Here is a 26,725-nt window from a genome sequence, read left to right on the forward strand (position 1 = left end):
TACTGTGTCCTGTTTTGGTGCTCCCACTACAGAAGGGATGTGGACAAATTGGAGAGAATCCAGTGGAGGGCAACAAAATGATTAGAGGGCTGGGGCACATGACTTACGAGAAGAGGCTGAGGGAACTGGGGTCAGTCAGTCTGCGGAAGAGAACAGTGAGGGGGCGGGGGGGATTTCATAGCAGTCCTCAACTACCTGAAGGGGGGGGTTCCAAAGAGGATGGAGCTAGGCTGTTCTCAGTGGTGGCAGATGACAGAAGAAGCAATGGTCTCAAGTTGCAGTGGGGGAGGTCTAGGTTGGATATTAGGAAACATTATTTCACTAGGAGGGTGGTGAAGCACCGGAAGGGGTTACTAGGGAGGTGGTGGAATCTCCATCCTTAGAGGTTTTTAAGGCCCGGCTTGACAAAGCACGGGCTGGGATGATTTAGTTGGTGTTGGTCCTGCTTTGAGCAGCGGATTGGACTAGATGACCTCCTGAGGTCTGTTCCAACTCTAATCTTCTATGATTCTATTAATGACCCTACACGCTTGCATGACAACACCCCCCCACTGTGGATTTTCCACCTCCAAAATGATTTCCTAATGACAGATAACAATCCAGCACTGCAAGCTTCCAGATAGCAAAGAAGTGAGTGGTGATCACAGTCAATGCAGCTCTCATTCTGGTGTCCCTTCACTGAAGGACTGGAGCAAGCTCAGCACACATATCCAGGATCCAAAGTTCTGCAGCCACTACTCACTGCCCCAAACCTGCATTATAGTCAGTGCTCATTTCTCAGGTCCAGAAGTGGTGCTGCAGGGTCTGCAGCTGCTCAGTGACCACCACCAACCTTGAAATCTTCTTCACTGTGTCCTTCAAACTGTCCTTGAAGAAATCATGTTCCCCCATTGTTGCAGGACTTCCTGCGAATGCACAAGGAGAATATCGCATCCTGTATTTGCAACGCTCATGAGAACAGCAGAGAGCTCTGCAGACTCCATGCTTCCATCAGAGATGGCAGACACTGAAAAGTGCTGCGCATGTTTGTGGGAATTCCTAAAGAAGGGTGCACAAATTATGGAAAATGGATGGCTGTATGGAATGGAGAACGTTGCATGCTGGGAACCGGACTCCGTAACTCCCAGCAATTCCTGGGCACTAATTTCTATCCCACAACACATCACGAAAGTTTCCCAAAAGACACTGTGCTGGACAGCAGCAGGTGGCACACTGGGATACCTACCTTCAGTACACTGTACTTTGCATCAACAAGCACTGCGGGTAAGTACATGCAGCACCAATGCAAACAGCCAAGAATGCACGTGACTGAGCAATGCATAAACTTCAGCAGCTATATGTCAACATAACGTGAATCAGAGTTTGTAGTGTAGACATGGCTTAAGAGAGCCTCACAGCAATTGAACATGGTACCAGAGCAGGGGATTCCGGGCCATGCATAGCCTTGGTAGAGATCCTCTTTTAAAAGCAGCACAGACTGGACAGTGACTCCCAAAAAGCTCTGAATTACTAATTTTATTTTGAACTCTGGAAGCAAGAGAAATTGCAGCCCACTCATTCAGACAGGTGGGCTTCAGCAGGACAGAAAAGCAGCACAACTTCAGAGTTTAAATTAAAAGCAACTCAGCACTGGGTCTCCCATTCCATACTTACAGATTTTGACAGTACAAATGAAGACTTGCATAGCTTAAAGAAAATCCAGATATACATAGGAGATGAGCCATAATTTCCTCCAGAATGCCCTTTTCATAAATATGTTGCTATCATCTAGAAGCCAATTCTCACCTTGAAAACTAGAACGTTTAGGAAAAATTAAACAGTAATTACACACCGGTAATTTGTACAAGACAAAAAGGGGACATTTCAGTATGTTTGCACCAAAAAATCTTTATTCAAGATCCGTGCAAACCTCTGCCTGCTTGTATAATTATAACAAGCTTGTTTTGAAGAATGTTTTAAGAGTTCTTTTAGACATCCCTGTTTCTGCAGAGACTGAAATAAATAAATAAATAAATAAATCACTTACCTTCCTGCAGGATTCTCACATCTAGGACTTGTGTCTCCAACACAAACAAGGCTCAAGAGCTGTGCCCTACTGATATGCAGTCAGTCACTAGTACCTCAATGAGCCCAAACATTCCACCAGTTCCTTTCAAGAGAAGGAAGCAAGAGTTTTGCTAAACATTTCACTACATTTACACGACTTTCAAAAAAAAAAAAAAAAAAAAAAAAAAAAAAAAGATATAGAGGAATCCATGATTCCAGACCAGGAATGGCTATGCAAGCACCTGAAAGCAAACCCAGAACAAACCCCCTCAAACTCTGAAAGGTAGAGAATAGGCAAGTGAGAATCCTATTTGAGAATATTGTCAGAAGCAGTATTATAAGGTCAGCAATTCTCCAGCAAACCACCATCTGTGCAGGATTCCCCCCCTCCCCTCACTATAGAAATGGGATAGATAAGCTTTAGGGAAGTTCCTAGTAAAGTAATTGCAAACACTTCCACACAGTGATGACATATGAGGCCAAAACCAAAACAGAATAGGCAGGAAGAAACTAAAAACTTTGCAAAACAGAATGAAAAGATGTGGCTGCTTTGCACAAAACAATGATTTTCAATCCTGCCTCTGGCTGGCAGTGGAAGCCGCTAAGCTGCAGACAACATGGGATTTGATAGCTTTTAATTGTACACCACAATGTCATAGCCATGAGAAATCCTATTAGGCAGCCCTTTGGATATGGCCTTCTGGGCAACACCATTACTCAGAAAATTTGATCCAGAGGAAGAAGAGCTAAGTGGAATTTCTTAGTTGCTTCAAGCAGACTCATACCTTCCCCCAAAGATCTTTAACATCAGGTATGTAGAAAAATTCCATCTTCAAAAGGGCATTTGGGTTTGAGAATCTCTCGCTGGTAGGAAAACACTCAATGAAAGAAGAAATTCACCACCACTTAAAGAGAGACTCCAGTAACTCAAAGCACAGGCAGCATGTTCCAGTGGAGAGGACACTGGGCAAGGAGTTAAGATCTGGGGTTCAGTTCCTGGCTCTACTAGTGAATTGGTCACCATGAGAATTTTACCATTTCATGCCTCAATTTCCTCAATTAGAAACAGAATTTGATTTTTTTTAAATAATTGATGAATATTGATGTTTATTTTTAAGCTTTAGTTTTTATCAATTTAAAATTTTCATTTGTGGGAAATTATAGGCGTTAAATAATTTGGGATCAGTAGACACAGATTCAAGAAGAGTTAGAGCTTTCTAACCATAAAAAAAAAAAACCCCAAACACAAATTGACATCACATGTCAAAATATACGAAGTAAATATCCTTAAATCAAACTCAAATTCTCAACAAGCATTTCTCTTTACTTTGCTTATCTGTGAATTTCAATTATTATTGATGGACATCTGTGTGTCAGTTTGTAAGGGATATGACTAGAGAGAGAGTATTGCCTGATCCTTGTAAGATTTGGTATGAGATTAATTAGTCACTAGAAACCAAAGATCATTTTCTAAAGGCTGGAAGTACTTTCCAAGCAAGGAAGTTGGGCTTAAAAAGAGCCTTCATTGACTTAGTCAGGATCACACTAGTATCTCTCAAAAAAAGGGATTAAGTTAGAGGGCCTTCCAGTGAAGTCCCACATGTATCCAAAGGACTACAGAGGCATTGTCTATGTTTGACCAGCTCATGAAAGGTCAAAAAACTGCTAAATGAACCTTGAAGTAAGACAAGTGAAGAAAGTAATCAGTTTTTGTGCAAGGCAAGTAAAGCAGCCACATGAAACTCTATGCATCACAGCAAAACTTCTCCTGCTTAGAAGTCCTTCTAGTAGTAGCAGCTCGAGATACCAGGATGACTTGGGCCAAATACTCGAAAGACATGTCTACACATCTCCACTATGTCAGAAACCAAGATGCTAGATAGCAGGCTTTCTAGGTTGGAAATGGAGCCAGGTGCCCTCATTCCAAGTGATCATCCACAATTGGTTTGTCACAGTCTCCTGGCCACTGTTAACAGTGTAGAGAACTTACTGAAAAAGACAGGTAGATATTTGGATCACCAAGCTTGTGTGTCTCCCGACCTTTGCTGTCAGAAATACTGTTGAAGAAGCATACAAGAGGCCTCTTCTTGGTGAATGGATAGCATGGTCTTCGTGCAAAGAAAACTCGATCTGGTGTTTTTCAGTTCAGAGGCCACCTCCTAGGAGCTCTCTCAGATCAACTCAGCCTGCCTGCCTATGGTCTCCTTCCCTGGCAGATCCACAGAAATTAGCAACATCTTGTGAAACCAAGCCTATACTTGCAGGGCTTCCCGATACAGTAGGTGTGATCCAGTGTCTCCCTGCTTGTTTATGAAGTACATGATGGCCTGGCTGTCCATTTGAAACAGAGCCACTTGCTAGGTTACCAGGTTCCTAAAGGTCCTTCAGTGATGCAGGACTATCATTCTCCACAATACTACTGTGGATTTGTTACTCCTAGAGAGAGCCAATTCTCTGAGCCTGGAGTCCTTTTGTGCAGTGCACTAATTTGAAAGGGCAGTGCTTGAAAGTCCGTTCCTAATTGGACATGGTTTCTGGAATGCCACCAGGCCAGAAAGGCCCAGAAGTCAACCATCAGCTAGATGCGATGCAAGGAGCCCCTGTGTGATACTTTTGCTTCCATCTGAATCTGACATGGTTCCATGTCATGGGCATTATGACTACAGTGGCAGTTGTAAGATACAACATTTGTAGCATAGTTCCAGCAATCATCTGCTGGCTCTTACATATCCTTTCTTCCAGATAAGTGAAGTACTGGAATGTTTCCTGAGGCAGGAAGGCATTGTATTAAGCTACATCTAGCAGCTCTCCTATGTACGCCAGTTGCTAACGAGGAACAAATGAGTACACTTGGCATAGTTATCAAGAACCCTAGTGACTGCAACACACTGGTAGTGACATGAAATGATCTTCTGGCACCCTCCAGAGTGATGTTCTTGACCAGCCAGACATGGAAACACCACACACACTCAAGACATACAGGTAGGCCATGACTACAGACAAGCATTTCATGAAAATATATCAAGCTGATGACAGAGCAGGAAGTTAGCATTATTGTTTCCCCTCTAGGCCAAGATATTTCTGGTGTTTGTAAGCATCAGCAAGATCCAGAGAGCACAGGCAGGGGTGTTCCTCTAGAGATACCAATTAAGATCTGAGAGGTCGCAGATGGGCCAAATTATCAGGAAGTACCTAGAAACGCCTTTCCTGTGTTGTCTGATGGGACAAGTTCCATAGCAGTCTTCACCAGGAAGGGCTGGATTTCCTGCTACATCTCTTCCCGATAAGGTCCCCACGTCCATTCTCAGTGGATGGCAGTGTGGGTGGTGGAAATTAGTGTTTTGAGATTTAAGTGACATTGTAGGCCCACTGAACAATGCTCAAGTCCCACAACTCAATTTACTGGAGAACACCTGGGGTAAAAGCCGTCCCCAGCCTGCCTCCAACAGAAAAATTCAGAAGGCTACAAAAACTGGCTATACGCAGAGAACTTTCAAAACCCTTTACTTTTGGGTGCTCATTTAAACAAAAAACAAAAACAAACAAAAAAAGTTTTCCAGTGGCTTATCCCAAGGCAGATGATTGGTGGAGATTCAGCCCTGTATCCTGGAGGGAGCTCCACGTTACCGAGGAAAGAATGGGACCGTGCCAATGATATTCTAGGAGGCAGCTGGTCCTAATAATGCTAAGAGGTATCAGGTCCAAATGAACACAAGCATAATGGGATTTAGATATGCATTCAGCTGACAGTGTAATAATTCCCAAGGATGCATTATAGAATTCTGGCTCCAACACTTAGCCAAACCTCATCAAGTGCTAGAGGCACTTTGCCCCAAAGACACTCAGAGATCACCAGCATAGACAACACCGACTCTTCAAGTGTCTGAAGGTTTAATTCCTGAACACTCATAGGCACAAACACTTAGACAGCTCTAGTGGACCCGGCCCAGACACAAGGACCTGTATACACCAACTACTGTACCTGTGAAAAGTATGGGGAGGAGTCCCTTTTATGAGCTCTAAAACCTTTCAGGTTCCAGGGGGATGGGGACTCACAAGGATGGGGAGTTTAACCATGCAGCTCACACTTGAGGTACAACACAGAACAAGAACCTTACACACACTATCCTCTTCCTTCACACATCCCAATCCCCCCAAAAAGTTGAAAGAGGTTTCATTGTGCTAGAAATAAATTATATAAACTATGAAGTCACAGACATAGAGGGTTTAGTGATACTTTGGGAAGTCACAATTTGATAAGCCTATGGAATCAGACTTTCTACCCACAATGACTGCACTATTTTTAATCTTCATCAGCAATACTAACACACATCTTATTTGTAGGCATTAAAAAGTGTGTAAGACTATGAGGCGCTCCTCTCCAATCTATAGCACCAATTTTATATCTAATCTCCATTTACTTCCTGAACAGAATGTTCATATCTTTATATCAGCATTGAATTGTGCCATTTATATTTAAACCTCACTATTGAAAAAGGTTTTAAATCATGCGGCTTCTTTTTGAAGGTAACAATTCACATTTAAAAGTTTACTCTTGTATTTGAGACTTCAGTACTGAACATAAGAATAGCCATACTGGGTCAGACCAATGGTCCATCTAGCTAAGTATCTGGTCTTCCAACAGTGGCCAATGCCAGATGCTTCAGAAGGAATTAACAGAACAGGATAAACATTGAGTGATCCATCCTGTCATCCAGTCCCAGCACTGGTCTGTTATAGGACAAAGAAAAAACACTCACCAGTTCAAAAGAGATGTGCAAAAAAAAAAAAAAACCAACCAAATTCACCAAGAATTTGGTGGTACTTTTGAACATAATATTTTACCAGTCACTGATCTTTACCATGGACAGAGTAATTGAGGGAGCTGTATTTACACCATGCTCAGAAGTTTCAGAGGAGTCCACTGTGGAACTGGTGCAATTAACACTCCCACACATTAGGGCAATCAAGATGTACCAAGAATATATTTTAACCTTTAAAGTACTGGTGTTTTCCAGTCAAATGGCTGCTCGATTCCTGAGTGTCAAAATCATTCTGTGGAGACCAATCTCCATTTTTAATTATGATCCATGGACTGGGGGTATAAATTAGGACTTTATAGGTCCTTCAATCCAAAAGTAACTTCTTAACCAGGGCGCAGGGCTACTGAGGAAGACCAGGGCTTTAAAAAGCCCACTCCTAAGCAACCAAAGGAGCTAGTAAACAGGAGCGGCTAACAGGGGAGCTTTGTGAGGGAGTTTAGAGGGGGGAGCTAGATACACTTAACATTCTTTAAACTTAAACACCCCCGATAAAAACAAAACATCTACAAAGGAATGAGCTACAGGAGTAAAAAGGAATGCAGGCAGAAGTCCAGCAACAGACTGGGGGCTATCGCGTTTATTGCGCCCAAATGCAGCATGGATGATTACCTCCCCTATGAGCAGGTAATCATACGTGTGCATTCGGTGCAAGGCGCTCCTGCCCCTCAGAGACTGTGTATGGGCTTTGAAGACCAGAGTGGCTGAATTGGAGGAGCTAAAGGAGAGAGAAAGGTACATAGATGAGGCTTTCCCCGACACAGTAGAACTGTCCCATCTCCTCCCCCAACCCCCGTCTGACAGCCTTTGTGCTGTTGAGGAGGATGAAAGTCTCAGGGAAGGAGAACATCCAACTGGAGCAGAAGGAAACGATCCCATAGTTGGGACCCTCCTTCCAGATGATGTCGTGGTATCCTCTTGCACGGAGGATACCTCTCTCGGGGAGGAAACTCCAGTTATTAGGAAGAGACAGGTAATCATTATAGGGGATTCGATCATTAGAAACATAGATAGCTGGGTTTGCGATGACTGGGAGAACCGCATGGTGACTTGCCTGCCTGGTACGAAGGCTGCGGATCCCTTGAGACATCTAGATAGACTTATGTGTAGTGCTAGGGATGAGCCGGTGGTCATGGTACATGTAGGTACCAATGACATACGGAAAGATAGGAGAGAGGTCCTGGAGGCCAAATTTAGGCTGCTAGGTAAGAGACTGAAGTCCAGGATCTCCATGGTAGCATTCTCTGAAATGCTTCCAGTTCCACATGCAGGGCCAGTTAGACAGGCAGAACTGCAGGGTCTCAATGCGTGGATGAGACGATGGTGTAGGGAGGAGTGGTTTAGATTTATTAGGAACCAGGGAAACTTTGGGGAAAAGGGAAGCCTGTACAGGAAGGATGGGCTCCACCTAAACCAAAATGGAATCAGATTGCTGGCCCTTAACATTACAAAGGTCACACAGCAGTTTTCAAACTAAGGGCTAGGGAAAGCCGACAGGTGTGGAGGAGCATGTGGTTCGGACAGAGGCATCTCTTAGAGAATCTCCATTCATAGATCCTCCCCTATGTCCTAGTAAAGAGAAGAGGATGGAAAATGATAAAATAATGGTAAGATCTGATGAGAAACAGTCAAATGAAAAAAAGAGTCTCATCCAATTACATCATGTAATGGCAGACAGCTAAAAAAAGTGTCAAGTTTTTAAAGTGCTTATATACCAATGCTAGAAGTCTAAATACTAAGATGGGTGAACAAGAGTGCCTCGTATTAAATGAGGATATTGATATAATAGGCATCACAGAAACTTGGTGGAATGAAGATAATCAATGGGCCACAGTAGTACCAGGGTACAAAATATATCGGAGGGACAGAACAGGTCATGCTGATGGGGGAGTGGCACTATATGTGAAAGAAAGCGTAGAATCAAGTGAACCAAAAATCTTAAGTGAACCAAAATGTACCATAAAATCTCAATGGACAGTAATTCCATGATCGAATAATAAGAATATAGCAGTAGGGGATAGATTACTGACCACCTGACCAGGAGGGTGACAGGGACTGTGAAATGCTCAGGGATATTAGAGAGGCTATAAAAATAAAAAACCTCAATAATAATGAGGGGTTTCCAACTATCCCCATATTGACTGGGTACATGTCACCTCAGGACGGGATGCCAGGATGGGATGCAGAGAAAGTTTCTTGACACCTTAAATGACTGCTTCTTGGAGCTGCTAGTCCTGGAACCCACAAGAGAGGCAATTCTTGATTTAGTCCTAAATGCAGCATAGGATGTAGTCCAAAAGGTGAATATAGCTAGACTGCTTGGTAACAATGACCATAATATAATTAAATTTAAACACCCCTGTCCAATACTGTAGCATTTAATTTCAGAAAGGGGGACTACACAAAAATGAGGAAGTTAGTTAAACAGAAATTAAAAGGTACCAAAAGTGAAATCTCTGCAAGCTGCATGGAAATTTTTTAAAGACACCATAATAGAGGCTCAACTTAAATGTATACCCCAAATTAAAAAAATATAGTAAAAGAAGCAAAAAAGTGCCATCGTGGCTAAACAAAGTAAAAGAAGCAGTGAGAAGCAAAAAGGCATCCTTTAAAAAATGGAAGTTAAATCCTAGTGAGGAAAACAGAAAGGAGCATAAACTCTGACGGATGAAGTGTAAAAATAGAATTAGGAAGGCCAAAAAAGAATCTGAAGAACAGCTAGCCAAAGACTCAAAACAAAAAATTCGTTGTTTTTTAAGTACATTAGAAACAGGAAGTCTGCTAAACAACCAGTGGGGCCACTGAACAATTGAGATGCTAAAGGAGCACTCAAAGGACAATAAGGCCAATGCAGAGAAACTAAATGAATTCTTTGCATTGCACAGCTGAGGATGTGAGGGAAATTCCCAAACCTGAACCATTCTTTTTACGTAACAAATCTGAGAACAGTGGCAGACTGAGGTGTCATTAGAGGAGGTTTCGGAACAAACTGATAAACTAAACAGTAATAAGACATCAGGACCAGATGATATTCACCCAGGAGTTCTGAAGGAACTCAAATGTGAAATTGCAGAACTAACTATCTTGTGTACCAAATGACTGGAGGACAGCTAATCATAGAATATCAAGGTTGGAAGGGACCTCAGGAGGTCATCTAGTCCAACCCCCTACTCAAAGCAGGACCAATCCCCAACTAAATCATCCCAGCCAGGGCTTTGTCAAGCTGGGCCTCAAAAACCTCTAAGGAAGGCGATTCCACCACCTCCCTAGGTAACCCATTCCAGTGCTTCACCACCCTCCTAGTGAAAAAGTTTTTCCTAATATCCAACCTAAACCTCCCTCACTGCAATTTGAGACCCTTACTCCTTGTTCTGTCATCTGCTACCACTGAGAACAATCTAGATCCATCCTCTTTGGAACCCCCTTTCAGGAGTTGAAAGCAGCTATCAAATCCCCCCTCATTCTTCTCTTCTACAGACTAAATAATCCCAGTTCCCTCAGCCTCTCTTCATAAATCATATGCTCCAGCCCCCTAATCATTTTTGTTGCCCTCCGCTGGACTCTTTCCAATTTTTCCACATCCTTCTTGTAGTGTGGGGCCCAAAACTGGACACTGTACTCCAGATGAGGCCTCACCAATGCTGAATAGAGGGGAATGATCACATCCCTCGATCTGCTGGCAATGCTCCTACTTATACAGCCCAAAATGCAGATAGCCTTCTTGGCAACAAAGGCACACTGTTGACTCTCATCCAGCTTCTCGTCCACTGTAACCCCTAGGTCCTTTTCTGCCTAGCCACTCGGTCCCTAGTCTGTAGCAGTGCATGGGATTCTTCCGTCCTAAGTGCAGGACTCTGCACTTGTTCTTGTTGAACCTCAAATTTCTTTTGGCCCAACCCTCTAATATGTCTAGGTCCCTCTCTACCCTATCTACCACTCCTCCCAGTTTAGGGTCATCTGCAAACTTGCTGATGGTGCAATTCACGCCATCCTCCAGATCATTAATGAAGATATTGAACAAAACCGGCCCCAGGACTGAACCTTGGGGCACTCCGCTTACTACTGGCTTCCAACTAGACATGGAGGCATTGATCACTACCCGTTGAGCCTGATGATCTAGCCAGCTTTCTATCCACCTTATAGTCCATTCATCCAGCCTATACTTCAACTTGCTGGCAAGAATACGGTGGGAGACCGTATCAAAAGCTTTGCTAAAGTCAAGGAAGAACACATCCACTGCCTTCCCCTCATCCACAGAGGGAGTTATTTCATCATAGAAGGCAATTAGGTTAGTCAGGCATGACTTGCCCTTGGTGAATCCATGCTGACTGTTCCTGATCACTCTTCTCTCCTCAAAGAGGTTCAAAATTGATTCCTTGAGGACCTGCTCCATGATTTTTCCAGGGACTGAGGTGAGGCTGACTGGCCTGTAGTACCCCAGATCCTCCTCCTTCCCTTTTTCAAAGATGGGCACTACATTAGCCTTTTCCCAGTCATCTGGGACCTCCCCCGATCGCCGAGAGTTTTTAAAAGATAATGGCCAATGACTCTGCAATCATATCCGCCAACTCCTTTAGCACCCTCGGATGCAGTGCATCCAGCCCCATGGACTTGTGCTCGTCCAGCTTTTCTAAATAGTCCTGAACCACTTCCTTCTCCACAGAGGGCTAGTCACCTCCTCCCCATACTGTGCTGCCCAGTGCAGTAGTCTGGGAACTGACCTTGTTCATGAAGACAAAGGCAAAAAAAGCATTGAGTACATTAGCTTTTTCCACATCCTCTGTCACTAGGTTGCCTCCCCTATTGAGTAAGGGGCCCACACTTTCCCTTACTTGTGATGCTAATTTTTAGAAAGGGCTCCAGAGGTGATCCTGGCAATTATAGGCCATTAAGTCGGACTTCAGTATCGGGCAAACTGGTTGAAACTATAGTAAAGAACAAATCTGTCAGACACATAGATGAACATAATTTGTTGGGGAAGAGTCAACATGGTTTTTGTAAAAGGAAATCATGCCTCACCAATCTACTAGAATTCTTTGAGGGGGGTCAACAAGCATGTGGACAAGGGGGAATCCAGTCGATATAGCGTACCTAAGTTTGCAGAAAGCCTTTGACAAGGTCCCTCACCAAAGGTTAAGCAAAGTAAGCAGTCATGGGAGAAGAAGGAAGGGCCTCTCATGGATTGGCAACTGGTTAAAAGATAGGAAACAAAGGGTAAGAATAAATGGTCAGTTTTCAGAATGGAGAGAGGTAAATGGTGGTGTCCCCCAGGGGTCTGTACTGGGACTAGTCCTATTCAACATATTCATAAAAGATCTTGAAAAGGGGGTAAACAATGAGGTGGCAAAATTTGCAGATGATACAAAACTACTCAAGATATTTAAGTCCCAAGCAGACAGCGAAGTGCTACAAAAGGATCTCTCAAAACTGGGTGACTGGGCAACAAAATGGCAGATGAAATTCAATGTTGATAAATGCAAAGTAATGCATACTGGAAACAATCCCACCTATACATATAAAATGATGGGGTCTAAATTAGCTGTTACCACTCAAGAAAGATCTTGGCGTCATTGTGGATAGTTCTCTGAAAACATCCACTCAACGTGCAGCGGCAGTCAAAAAACCAAACAGAATGTTGGGAATCTTTAAGAAAGGGTTAGATAATAAGACAGAAAATATATTGCCTCATATAAATCCCTGGTACGCCCACATCTTGAAAACTCCATACAGATGTGGTAACCCCATCTCAAAAAAAGATATATTGGACTTGGAAAAGGTACAGAAAAGGGCAACAAAAATTATTAGTGGTATGGAATGGCTTCCGTGTGAGGAGAGATTAATAAGACTGGGACTTTTCAGCTTGGCAAAGAGATGACTAAAGGGGGATATTATAGAGGTCTATAAAATCATGACGGGTGTGGAGAAAGTAAATAAGGAAGTGTTATTTACTCCTTCTCATAACACAAGAACCAGGGGTCACCAAATGAAAATAATAGGCAGCAGGTTTAAAAAACAAACAAAAGGACGAATTTCTTCGCACAGTCAACCTGTGGAACTCTTTGCCAAAAGATGTTGTGAAGGCCAAGACTAACAGGGTTCAAAAAAGAAGTATATAAATTCATGGAGGGCAGGTCCATCAATGGCTATTAGCCATGATGGGCAGGGATGGTGTCCCTAGCCTCTGTTTGCCAGAAGTTGGGAATGGGCGACTGGGGATGGATCAATTCTTGATTCCCTGTTCTGTTCATTCCCTCTGGGGCACGTGGCATTGGTCACTGTCGGAAGACAGGATACTGGGCTAGATGGACCTTTGGTCTGACCCAGTATGGCTGTTTTTATTGATGTCAGTAGAAAGTATGCACAGAGACCAGATTACAATATAGCCTTCGTTACCTGGTTAGTACCTTATTGTTACATTCAGCAATCACTTGAGTGGGAAAATGTTAACCTTTAGGAAAAAGCACTACTTTGCCCCTACTGTCTCCTCCTTCTGTACTCCTCTCCTGTCCCTCCCCATTTTTTCTTCATCAGTTCCCAATCCCTCCCATCTGCTTAAATTGCCAACAATGACTACAGTTAATGTCCACATTAACTATACAGCCTTACAACATGTTGACAGCCAATGAGATTAACACGGAACAGGTGGAGTTCAGAGCTCTCAGAGCTATTGTTTCAGGCTGTCTACAACAATGCCATTTATACTTTTCACATTATATTTTCAGGGCTAAATGCTTTCCTTTAAAACACACACACGCACACACACAGATTCTGCAGAACCTGAATATGCTATGTCAGATACATAAATACATCATCCTGGCCATCTTTTACACACACTACTGGCTAAGAATGTGAAGAGCGAGATCTCCATTGCCACAGTAGAACAATTCAGTTTGAAGGGGCAGATCCAACCCAAGAGCAATTTTAGACAAAAAAATTACACAGTACTGGATTTGAAGTATAGATACTCTAGATGCCCTAACTAGTCCTAGTTCCCTAACTTCATGAAGAGGCCTTCAATTAGATCCCAAATGTCAGTAGTTCTCAACCTTCCCAGACTACTGTACCCCTTTCAGGATGCCGATTTGTCTTGCATACCGCAAGTTTCACCTCACTTAAAAACTTGCTTACAAAATCAGACATAAAAATAACAAAAAAAACACACACACACAAAAAGTGTCACAGCACACTACTACTGAAAAATTGCTTACTTTCTCATTTTTACCATATACTTGTAAAATAAATCATAGCCCCCAGGTTGAGAAACACTGACACAGTATATAGAACAATATAAATAAGTCATTGTCTGTATGAAGTTTTTAGTTAATACTAGCTTTGTTAGTGCTTTTCATGTAGCCTTTTGTAAAATTAGGCTAATATCTAGATGAGCTGATGTACCCCCTGCAAGATCTCTGCATACCTCCAGTGGTACATGTGCCCCTGGTTGAGAACCACTGTCATATGTCATAATACTGTACATACAGTTGCACATTATAGAAATATATTATAAACTACAATCCCTGCAATAATTAAGACAGGATTATGCAGTTCAAGCAAGCCAAACTTCACGCACACTAATACTGCCTCTTCCGTCTATGAAATGGTCTTAAATCAAAGATGATCCTTCAAAATACAGATGGTGCACCTTTTTATCCCTTCTCGCCTTACCCCACCCCAACAGAATTAGGCAAAGTTTCAGCATTACTCACAGTGGTACATGATGCTGTTCTGGTTCTGCTTTGGTCAGTTCCTCCTCCTCAATGTCAGATTCCCCTCCTGAGCTGCTCTCAGTGACATCCGAATCAAATGCTTGCTCACTGGATCTCAAATTGGCCATCCCACTGGCTGTAAACCTCTCCAGTTCCTCTGAAATAGAGTCGCTCTTCAAGAAGCTGCTTAGTCCTTCCGACGTACTTGTTTCACTTGCAGCTTTCCTCAAGGCTGCTTCTGCCTTGCGGGTGAGCATCAGCTGGCTCCGATGCCTTAGAGAGTCCAAGTTTGGCAGTTTGCTCAGAGTCTCCTCCAAGAAGCCACCCAGCTGTTGCTGGATGTGTCTCTCTACCTGCTTGGCCTGCACCACCTGCAGGCGTTTCTGCAGCCTGCGAGCACGGTTCTCAATGTCTGCCTGCCGCCGTAGCACTGCCCTTGTCCTCAAATCAGAGTCCATGGCACTGAAGAGACTAGCCGACAGAGGAGACTTCTGCTCCTCTGTCTTGCCGCTCCCAAAATCAGAATGTGCATCTACACCAGATAATCTATTCTCTCCACTGCTTCCTTCAATCACCCGCTGCTGCGCTGCAGAATTAAGCGACAAATTGTTTGCAGTGCTATTATTGCTAAATGGAGATGTGCGCTCAGCATCAAGGCTTCTGTGTGGAAGAGTGCAATTGGTCAAACCCGTCTTCAAGTCCCCTGATTCAGAACCCCCTGCAGTGTTAGAGTCAACACCCTGGAGGGTGGCTGAGAGGGGAGCACGCTTCCCGCCATTAAGTGAACTGGAGTTTTCATGGTCTGAATTGGTACTTTTAGCCAATTTCTTGGCCAAGCCATTCACAGGTGCTTGTGGAAGAGGTGGCTGACCACTAGTATTCATGTTTTTTAGATTTTCCAAAGAAAACTCCAACACTGGCTGTCTCCCCAACAGATCGCTTGTTTTCAAGAAGGACTGAGATAAGAGAGGGTGAGGTTTAAGAACTGTCTGCTTGTTGAAGACTCCTTGTAGCTTCAAAGGGTCTTTTGAAGGAACAGATGTTACATCCGAGCAGAGATAAGAGGCCACCAGTGGCTGCAGCTTGCCCAGCTCCTCCTTGGTAGGGTTATTACGGAAATCTACACTGGGATCCTCTGCAGCAATGGCTTTCCTTTTGGTGCCGTTGGCAGTGAGAAGGATGTTGTTGGCGTTGCCGTTGTTCTCGGCACTGCCAGGTGACAAGGTGGAGGACGGGGGAGCCAGTTTGAACCGGATGTGGTGAGCTTCAGCTGCTGCGTCAGTGAGAGCGGGCGCCATCGCAGCCATTCAGCACAGAGAGACAGGAATTCCAGCCTCTCCCAGTGCCGAGGCCAGCTCCACTGCCTCTTACTGCCTCGCCTGAGGACAGCCTAAAAAAAGAAAGCAAAGTCACTGAATCAGATAAATAGTAAACAAAATGCTGATGAGCCATCTGAGAGACAGACCTGGGCCCATGGTCTGCAACATTGCAATATAACAGAAGCAAGATGGTCTAGTGGACTGAAGGCAAAACTAGCCATCAGAAAAACGGACGTCCCAGTGCTGGTTCTGAAACACTAATTTGCAATGAGAACTTTCTGGCAAGTCACTTTCGTTCAGTGCCTCAGTTTCCACATCTGCAAAACTGAGACAATACCAGACTTCAGGAGAAGTTACAAGGCCAAGCTTTTGTTTTCTAGAACTTTCATCTCTCCCCCGTTGAGCATTCTGTAGCTCTCCATGTTTGCCTAACTTTGTTGCTATTCAAATCAATAATAAAACTATTGATTTCAGTGAGAGCAAAGTTAGGCCTACATTGAGCACTTTTTAAAAATATTCTATTAGTGTTCAGTATACTTCAGAAATTCCAAATCATTATCCTAGCACCTAGAGATTCCCCACAATGCTAGGCATTATATACACACAGTAAGAGAGCATGCTGGCCCAAAGAGTTTACAGTGTAAACAGACAAGTATTATCTCAATTTACACTTTAATTAAGGGACAAAGGTTAAGTAACTTGCCCCCAAGATCACACAGGAAGTCTGTGGCAAAGTTGAGAATTGAATCCACATCTCCCAAGTCCCAGTCCAGTGCCTTAACCACAAGACCATACTACTTTTAAATTCCTCAGAGCTCTGTGGGTGGGATTTTCTCCATGTAGAGTATGGAAACATCCTCCTCTCACCCCAAACAAGTTAACTGCCTTATATACTCCTCCCACCATACATACAGATTGTTTGTGCTACGTCTACACTATAGCTTCCATCATGACTTCCACTGATGAGGCTGCATCAGTGGTAAATTACTGCTTAAATTTGCTAGCATAGGTGGACATGGCTTTAGGTGGAATAAGTCTCCACCCACACTGACTCCCAGTGGGTAGAAAAATACATTCCTATCTAGCAAAACAACCCCAGTGGCTTTCTTGGAAACCTTGTAAAGTTAGACCCTTTCAGGTTTCATCCATTTGGGAACTAGCGGTTTTCCAAATTCAAAATTTAAACAAAAATACTAACAGTAGTTTAGGCTGTCTGAAGTCCCCCCCCCCCCCCCCCCCCACTACAAGATGCACACTGAAACCAGCTGTTTACTTGGCCTCTCCCTTTCCTAAGTTCTTGCCGTATGACAGTTTCATCTCTACCCACCTTAATAGAGTACTTCCCCACTTAGTAATAAAATCACTAACAGTGTAACAACATTCAACTCACAAGAGAAAATATGAGTTAACAAAAGAGTGACTGATGACATTTTACTTAATGATCTTGCAGTTTTTCCTAAGACTGACAGAAGTTTCTGATCAACTAGCCATTTACTTAATCATTAAGATTTGTCAGCACTATTACACATTTTTGAAAGTGCAGGACTATTATAACAATTTAGTTGATCTTTTATAGCTTTTGCTTTGTCTTCTATTTGTTATGCTGCAGATAAACACGTCACTGCTTTTGTATTGTATTTCAATACTTAACATTAAGAGCAAAAGTGAAAAGTTCAGAGCAATCCTAAATCAAAATATTTATCTCTGATAAACCAATCCCTCAATTGTACATCAGTTTACATTAATAATTAACGTTATAATCACAATGGAAGCCACCCTTAATGGACAAGGAATAATGATGTTAAAAGTATTTTAAAAACCCCAGATGTCTGTACCTGTTACTGATTTCATTTTAGATTAAAGATTACTTTTTTTAGGAGTTTGCTTTCCCTCTGCCCTCATTTATGCTTTTTTAGATTTACTCATCTAGAGCTAAAATTAGTTTTGTTAATAGCCTGTTTCTGATTTGCTTTCTAGTTCTGCTATATAGTAGAAGTATGCTGCAGTGTTTACATTATACGAACTGCTGGGAAGTTTTATTCACTTAAAAATAACCTTTCCATGTAAACTGAGAAAAACCAGAGAAAGACAAGGTGTGAGAGGTAATATTTTTCATTGGACCAACTTCTATTAGTGGAAGAGACTAGCTTTTGAGCTAAAAGATATTACCTCACCCACAGGGTGCGTCTAATCTCTTGGGACCAACATGGCTACAAATAATATTGAAAACAAAAATCAGAAACATTTCTATTGATGGAGGAAGGGGGTTCTCCTTTAAGATGAGCCCAACTCTAGAGCCTAAACTAAACAGATTTTAAACTCCATTTGTATTGAATGCCTAGCTCTTATACAGTGCTTTCCATCAATACATCTCACAGCACTTTACACAGGAGGTCAATATCACCATTTCACAGAGGCACTGAGGAAAGCAACTTGCCCAAGGTCACCCAACAGACCAGTGGCAGAGCTGGGACCAGAACCCAGGCCTCCCGAGTTCCAGTCCACTGCTCTATCCACCTAGAATAAAAAAGTCCTTGATGGTTTGTGCATACAGGGCTAAGTATTTTGTTTCTTGTGTAGTTTGCTTACCTAGAATGAACAGGGCCTATTTTACTTTTTTTTTTTTTTTTTTTTATATAAATGTGCAATCCATTATGTGTGGGCAATGCCCAGCTGTGTTCTTAAACCCATACTAAACAACAGATTTCAATAAACATAATTTCACTCCCTACATACAGGGCCAAATGCTTTCAATGCACTCAATGTGGAGATTACAATTCTAGTTGTAGCAAACACTCCACTTGTAGTGAAGATGGGCTGTGGATAGAAAAAGCAGCTTCACTACAGAAGGCTTCTATTAAATTCCCTACCAAGGCCTTTACTGATGAGACTTGAATATTTAGATCAGCTGTTTATTCATAAGCACTGCTGTCAAATAAATTCACTCACACTTCTGCTTTTCAGTTTCCCTAAAAAGTAGGTACACGAATCTAATTGGGTCCATTACTACAGCATCTGAAAGCCTGATCTTGGTATCAACCTACATACATACTTAACATCTTTCAGAGATAATTTAAAATAAAATAGAAAAGTAAGAGATGACGACAACTGGGGCATAACCATGGAAATTCAAGGCTCTGTCTACACACAAACTTGCACCAGTTTAAGTTCAATAAGGGTAAATACCTGCATGGACACTTAAATTCTCTTAATACAAAGTGATTTCGTGCATTTTAAACCTGTTCCTAATCAACTTAAATCAAAACCAAAATAAACCTAGTTAACATAAATCTGTGAACACTCATATTTCTAACTAAATCTAGTTGGAAAAAAAAAAAATCACAAATTAAACCAACGCATATCTGTTTAGACATGCCCTAGGTTTACCCCCAGCTTTACAGGAGGAATGGAAAGAAGAGGGATGGAACTTTAAGATTTACAAAATGTTTCCAAATTCTCCTTGTTCAATAAATACACTTTCCATTCTTCGTTCCAATTTAAGAGGCCTCCAATTTCTTTTAAAGGTAATCTGCAAAAGTTTTATTTTAATCCAATTATTCTTTTGCAAAATTTCCAATGAGCAAAGGCAATAGCTAATAGGAGTTATTCGTGATAGATCTGAAACAAAAATTTCAGACAACATTTCCCTCCTTAAAGATGACCTTCAAGGGAAAAAAACGGGTGGTTTTGCCTTAAGAGAGGGGCGAAGCTCCTGCTTCTTTGACTTTTGGAATATCAAACCTCTTCTTCCTTGTTCTTGCTGCCTGATGAGAAACAGAGGTAGGTGCTCTCAGTCCTCAACTGAAGGGGTGAAAGCACTTACATACAAAGGATCTTTTCCCCTAACTTTCTCAGATGTTCACACTCCTGCCTCCTCTGCAATAAATAAAATAAATAAATAGTAAAACAGTGACTAGAAGTCCCTCTCCTCAAAATGTTTAAGTTATACTCTTGCCGTATTTGCCATTCATAATCCTAACAGTTCAAGTCCTCCAGGAAAGACTAGATAAGACCCAAATTAGCCTATTTAAAAAAATTAAAAAAAAAAAAAAAAAAAAGCCAAGACCTCTATACATTGTGATTATCTTTTCTCCTTCAGAAGACCAATTTTTTGGCCTATAGATGGCACATTTAAAATTCTTAGTAGTCCAGGTTGCAGATATCATGGTTTCTCTGCCACTGAGTCACATTACTAGTATTATATAGACAACTGAAAGAACCTTTAAGTAACATTCATTTTTAAAAACAATCTTCATCCACTTTGTTTATGGCCCTTGTGTTGTCAGCAGAAGATACTGCTTAGCTTTTGCAGTATATCAAAGCAGTAATTGTTAAGATACAGCAACAGAGAGTTAGTGAACTACTTCTCCCAACACAGAGCAATACGCATTATCTCAGAGCTCTCAAGTATTTCCTCCACACCATCTCCATGAACAACATTATAGCAGCAGCTCTGCTATAGTTAAGGTTGAGGGTTTAGTTTCAGTTTAAAAGTTGACTATTATATATTAGCAGGAGTGTTGTAAGCAAGACACGGGAAGTAATTCTTCCGCTCTACTCTGCGATGATTAGGCCTCAACTGGAGTATTGTGTCCAGTTCTGTGTGCCACATTTCAGGAACAAATGTGAACAAACTGGAGAGAGTCTTAAGAAGAGCAACAAAAATGATTAAAGGTCTAGAAAACATGACCTGTGAGGGAACAAACCCATTTTTTTCTATCTTTAGTCTGGAGAAGAGAAGACTGAGGGGGGACATAACAGTTTTCAAGTACGTAAAACATTGTTACAAGGAGGAGGGAGAAAAATTGTTCTCCTTAACCTCTGAGGATAGGACAAGAAGCAATGGGCTTAAATTGCAGCAAGGGAGGTTTAGGTTGGATGTTAGGAAAAACTTCCTGTCAGGGTGGTTAAGCACTGGAATAAATTCCCTAGGGAGGTCACAGAATCTCCATCATTAGAGATGTTTTAAGAGCAGGTTAGACAAACACCTGTCAGGAATGGTCTAGTTGCTGCCATGAGTGCAGGGGACTGGACTAGATGCCCTTTCACGGTCCCTTCCAGTCCTATGATTCTATACTAAGTGCTCTAAAATTCACATGGTGACTCAATATCTTGAAGTTTGCTGTGACTCATGGCGGTATGGCATAAGTTAGTGGTCCAAGTTTGAGCAGGAGTTCCTGAGTCCCCCTAAAAAGTCAGCTGTTCATTAGGGGAGGTTTTGCGCACACCTGGGCTCCAATGTATGGCTCTAGTTGTCCCCAAACTGCTATCCCCCTTGACACTTTTTTTTTTTTTTTTTTTTTTTTTAAGTTATTGCACTGCAGCCATTGACCTTTTGGGGAAGCAATATTGAAAGAGTTAAGGGTAAAGTTTGTAACTCCAAGTTGGCACAACTTGGACTAAAAGAGCAGTACGTGCACATGCAGCAAGACTACTGTTGAGGCCCAAGTGGGTATCTCTTGTCTTAAAAATTGGGAGGCTCAAAGCAACATGCTGTGGTCATTGAACCTGAGTTGCACTCAAGCTCTGTGAATTTGAGCCTTACCTTTGGCAATTTTCAGACAGATAGTATGTTCCTTGCTCTCTGCCTGCATTCTGCAGAGGCTCTTTTCAGAAGTTTTGCCCCATGTCTCCACTGCTCCCCAAACAAGGGAAAGGAACCCAGAACTCCCCCATGCTGCTACCAGCAGTGGCGAAGGGTCTCCAGCCTCACCCTTTCTCTCAAAGCAGCAGAACTGGGGGGAAAAGGGGTTAGAGCAGTGGAGGAGGAAAGGAGGGAGTCATAGCTGTGCAGTGGGGAATATACAGGGCTTCAAGCTCTGCTCCCCCAAACTTCCATACCCCCCACCATTTTTGTTCCCCCTTCAAATTATGTCCTTTGTTCCCTGGTTTTCAGAGGTTTGTGTTCAGCTGAGCTCAATGTTCTAGAAGGGCATAAGATACCACTGGGCAACCTTAACTCTGTTAATGAAGTTGGGGTTTTTTGGTTATTGATCTGCTCTAATGACTTGAATCACCACTCTCTCCAAGCCTGCAACTATCTTACAAACAACTCTTCCTAGATGATCTACCCCAACCTCAAATCCTACACAGCTGAAATAAATTCACCTCTCCCCACCCTTCATCATGGAGACGAGAGTGGTATTTTCTACCAAGACTCATAACCTTGGTAAAGTCTTTGACTCCTTCCTCTCCTTAACTCCTCCCTTTACCCTCCCCCCTCTGATATATCCAGGATCCCACTAAGGCCTGGTGTACACTAGGACATTAGGTTGGTATAACAACATTACTTAGGGGTGTGACAAATCCACACCCCAAGTGACACAGTTAAACTGACCTAATCCCCAGTGTAGACAGTGCTAGGATGATGGAAGAGGTGGAGGAGTATCTATGCCAGGGGTTCATGACCCCTCAGGGCAAGCTGTCAGCCTCCACTCCCAAACCATGCTTCGCCTCCAGCATTTAGAATAGTGTTAAATACATTTTTTTTAAAAAGGGTTTTTAATTTATTGGGGTGGGGGGGTTGCACTCAGAGACTTGCTTTGTGAAAGCGATCACCAATACTGACATTTGAGAACCACTGATCTATACCAACAGAACCCCTCCCATTCGCATAGGTAGTGTCTTCACTAAAGTGTGTTTTAAGTGTAGACATGCCTTAAGTCCTTCCTCTATACATTTCCAAAATCTGCCCCTTCCAATTCATCAAGACCCTGATCCACATCTTGGTAACCTGCTATCCAGACTACTGCGACCTCTTCCTACTTGCCTTACTTGACTCTTGACTTACAATCCCTCTCCCACGTATCCAACACTCTGCTGCCAAAGTCATCTTCCTTCCCTGCCATATCATCCATCATCATGCTAGAAGCCCTCAGATGGATTGGCAGCTCCTGTATCAAAATTTTAAACTCGTGGTCTTCACTTGCAAAAGTTCACCTCTTCCTGCCTTGCCTCATCTTCTGTCCAACCACATGCAAACTCCACTAGCCTTCATGCTCAGCCTGAGGCCTCCTTCCACAAGGTGCCGCCATCTTTCCCCATATTACTCCCTAACTTCTTCACCAGGAAATCTTCCTTTACTCTTCAAAATCCACTTACTTTACGTGGGAATGGGAGTCAGTGTTGGAAAGCCAAGATTTCCACTATGCACAAACAAAAGCCTAAACCTAGCAATATCTGTAGACTAAGAAGTTTACATGCACAGGAGCGCAACATACATTAAAATCAAATAACCTCACATTCATGTGCTACATAAACCTCTCTTGCTTCCCCTCTACCTCTCAACTTCTTAGGGGCCCATGTTATGCCCAAACTAACTGTAGGCTTCTCAGAGCAGGAACCAGTCTTACTTGTCTACAGCAGTCCATACTTATGGCAATGTTTAAATATTAATACTGAAGAGATTAATTCTGAGAGGGGAAAAAACCCATTGTGAGAAGTGATATCAAATTTATCCAGAAAAAAAAAAAAGGTAGGTTAGATTATAGGTACACATAAGGTTGATTGCACTGGGTACATGATTAAAGACAATATTTTGTAATATTTTTACAAATGTGTGAATAGAAGAGCTATTCGAACCAGTGAGTGAAAGAATACAACCTAAGCCTCAAACTCGAAGGCCTAGAAGTAGGCCTTTAAAGCTTGTATGCTAAGACTTCTTTCCTTGTTTTCTAAAAAGGAGGAAAGAATATCTTGTATGCTAAGACTCCTCCTTTTTAGAAAACAAGGAGGAAAGAATATCTTGTTATCTTTCAACATTCTGTAATTGGGAAAGAAAATGATTACCAATTTAGAAGCATCTTTCCTACAAGTATAACTCTCAAAAAGCTTTAATTAAGAAAACAATGGGACAACACATAGGATGGACTAGTTGTACCATCACATATGATTGCTTGCCATGCTGTAAAATTTGCCTATCGTTTTAAAAATCTCAGATCTCCCAAAGATTTTTGACAGTTAAGATATTAAAAATAGGTATCTATGCATGAACCAAAACACTTATAATATGCATACAACAGCCCTTATGTACATTTAAAGGACCAGTGTCTTCTAATGAGTGTTGAGATTTAAGTCTTTCATGGAAGGTTATAAAACACTCATATTAAAGAGTGGTTCTGCTCTGAACTGACTAATAATTGGATTGTGGGGCCTCAATGATTTGAGACTGTGCGTACTCAGTTTACACATAAAAGTAGTCAAGCCTGCAAATGAACTCTTGAGTCTGAAAGTCAACCTAGCCTCTTTCCTACTCAAGCATCACTAGTAATAGTGATCCTAAAAAACAGATTATGTTCTTAATGGCACCTATGCAACTCCAGTCTTCAAATGGCATCTGTTATACCTGTCTAACCCCCTCTGTACTCAACAGGGCTTGCACAGGAGTCACTGATGGCATAATTTGGTCTACACAAAGTTAATTACAGACAAAAAGACGTACAAAAAGGAAAAAGCAAGCTTGACTATCACTTCCCAGAGGAAGTTTGCAGTCTGGCAGTTATGTACAAGAATTAACTTTTACTTGCAAAGTGACCTAGTTTGATATGATGTCTTTGATATGGAATCCCCAACATTATCCTTTTTTCAAAAAGGGATGAGGGAATCACTCTTCAGAGCAAAGCTGCATTCAAGAGTCAAACGGAAAAGCGAAATGTAAGCAACAGAATGTTCTTTAAAAATACTTTAAGTATAAACAAAGTATCTGAAAACTCAGCTCTTCTTGTATTTACAAAACAACTGGAAAGATTGGCATTCCCCCTACCACAGAAAACTCCACCACAAACCCACAATGCACAGAGCTTTCCTGTACTTTTAGGTATATTCTGGGCAACTTGCCAAGGAAAGAGTCTTGAACTCAGGACTTAGATAAGGTAAGTAGGAACAAAAAGTCTTAATTTTTTTTTAAACATATTCAGATTTGTTGTACACATTCTATAGCTGCAGTTAAAGTACCACCACCTTTAACTCATGCTCTTTTGAGAAAGTGCCAGGGTCAAAATATTAACATTAACTTTCAATATTTTGCCAAACATGTGTGTCTGTCATAGAACACTTTACATTTCAAAGCACTGTACAAACATTAACTAACTAAACCTTAACACCCCTGGGAGGGAGTTCCATATTTTCATCATTTTACCAGTGAGGAAACAGTTTAAGTCACTTACCCTATGTCACATTGAAAATTAGTGGCAGAGAGACTAGAACACACAAGCTCCTAGCCCCACGCTCAATCCACTAAACTATACAACCTCTCTTTGGGCATTTAAGTGTCTTAGGCCTGGTCTACACTAACCCCCAAATTCGAACTAAGGTACGCATACCTTAGTTCGAACTTACCGCGGTTCAGACGCGGTCCACACGCGGCAGGCAGGCTCCCCGTCGACTCCGCGGTACTCCTCTCGCCGAGCTGGAGTACCGCAGTCGACGGCGAGCGCTTCCGGGATCGATTTATCGCGTCCAGACCAGACGCGATAAATCGAACCCGGAAGTTCGATTGCCAGCTGTCGATCTACCGCGGTAGTGTAGACCTGGCCTTATTCTATAATGAATCAATAATCCAGTACACCCATTATCCTGACCATGATCCAAAAGCTTTAATTTAGCAAACTGCTGCCAGACAGCCAATAGGTCTCAGCTTTAATAACTGCTCAGAATCTCACACTGAAGAGAGCAATTCAGGGGGATCACCATCACAGCAACCAACAACAACAGAAAGTAAAGTCCAAGGCTAGGCTCTCTTCTAAAAAAGGAACCTACAGTGTGTGAATGACAAGCCACAGTTACCACGTGGTAACTGGTTTGTCACTTTTCATTTCTAAGGCAGAGAAATAAAGAAAGTTGAACAGAACTTTTCCACTCATATTCACTGCTTCGCTATGTCACTGCAGGCCTCAATAAGAGGGTATAAAAATCATGAAGGGGACTCAATGAAGTTTGGTATAACTTAGTACAGAGTTCATAACAGACTTCATGCTACTAGCTTGACTAAAGTCTGGATCAGCTTTCAGTAAAGAAACAGATTTCAATAAAGCTATTTTAAACAAAACACTTTTCACCACTCAACACTTCGCAGAGCTGGTGGAGAGAGAAAAAGTAATTCTGCAGCAACAAGTCTAAACTGAGGAGCTGACAAAGATATGGTCAAACAGGTCTGAACAGACCTGTAATAAGTACCCTTTCCTCTCTTTAGATTTGTTTCAGCTATTCTTTTTCCAATCTCTGTGTTTGTTCTTGATCGTGTAAAAAAGTACAATGTTTTCATCTTGGATTCACATAGAGCAGTGCCCAAGCTCCACTCTTTAGTATTAGATCTCCTTAACCATCAGAACTTCTATTTCATTTTCTGCTTTTATTCTTAAACTTAAATTATAGTTTGCCGAGGAACAAGTTACGAGAAGTTTATGTTTTCCATCTCTTCTTGGAGTCTGAACAGTTTTGCAGTAAGCTATTTGCATTGTCCCCCACCCTAACATCTCAGTTTGAATGAACCTTGAAGATAATATACTCATGGCATAATACACTAAGCAACTGCATCACCAGGACCCTGATGTGTGGCAACTCTTTGTCCAACTGAGAAGAGACAGGAAGCCTTTTTTCTAACTGTATAACAAAGCAGTTCAAAATTACATCCTTAACCATACAGCCGAACAATAGTACAGGAGTCTGGAGAGGATTTTCTTTTTGGGGAGGAGAAGAATTCTAATAAAAGTTTTTGGACATGCATTCCAGATACACAGAGTGTATTTTAAGACTTTATGACTGAGGAAATGTTATTTATAAAATACAACAAAGGAAACTGTACTTCACAGATCACCTGCCATTCTGATCATCCAAG

At 42.0% G+C, this 26,725-nt stretch overlaps 1 protein-coding gene across 1 annotated transcript in view; it reads right to left on the reverse strand.

Annotated features, from left to right (window-relative positions):
* Window positions 1-26,725, reverse strand: part of KANSL1 (KAT8 regulatory NSL complex subunit 1) — a 185,620-nt gene that overhangs the window by 136,934 nt on the left and 21,961 nt on the right. The window contains exon 3 of the mRNA XM_065422791.1: window positions 14,573-15,962. Coding sequence (XP_065278863.1) covers window positions 14,573-15,879 — 1,307 coding nt within the window. The 5' untranslated portion in view covers window positions 15,880-15,962. The remainder of the gene's footprint in view (window positions 1-14,572; window positions 15,963-26,725) is intronic.

Source organism: Emys orbicularis, chromosome 25, assembly GCF_028017835.1.
Source record: "Emys orbicularis isolate rEmyOrb1 chromosome 25, rEmyOrb1.hap1, whole genome shotgun sequence".
Taxonomy (NCBI): Eukaryota; Metazoa; Chordata; order Testudines; family Emydidae; genus Emys; species Emys orbicularis.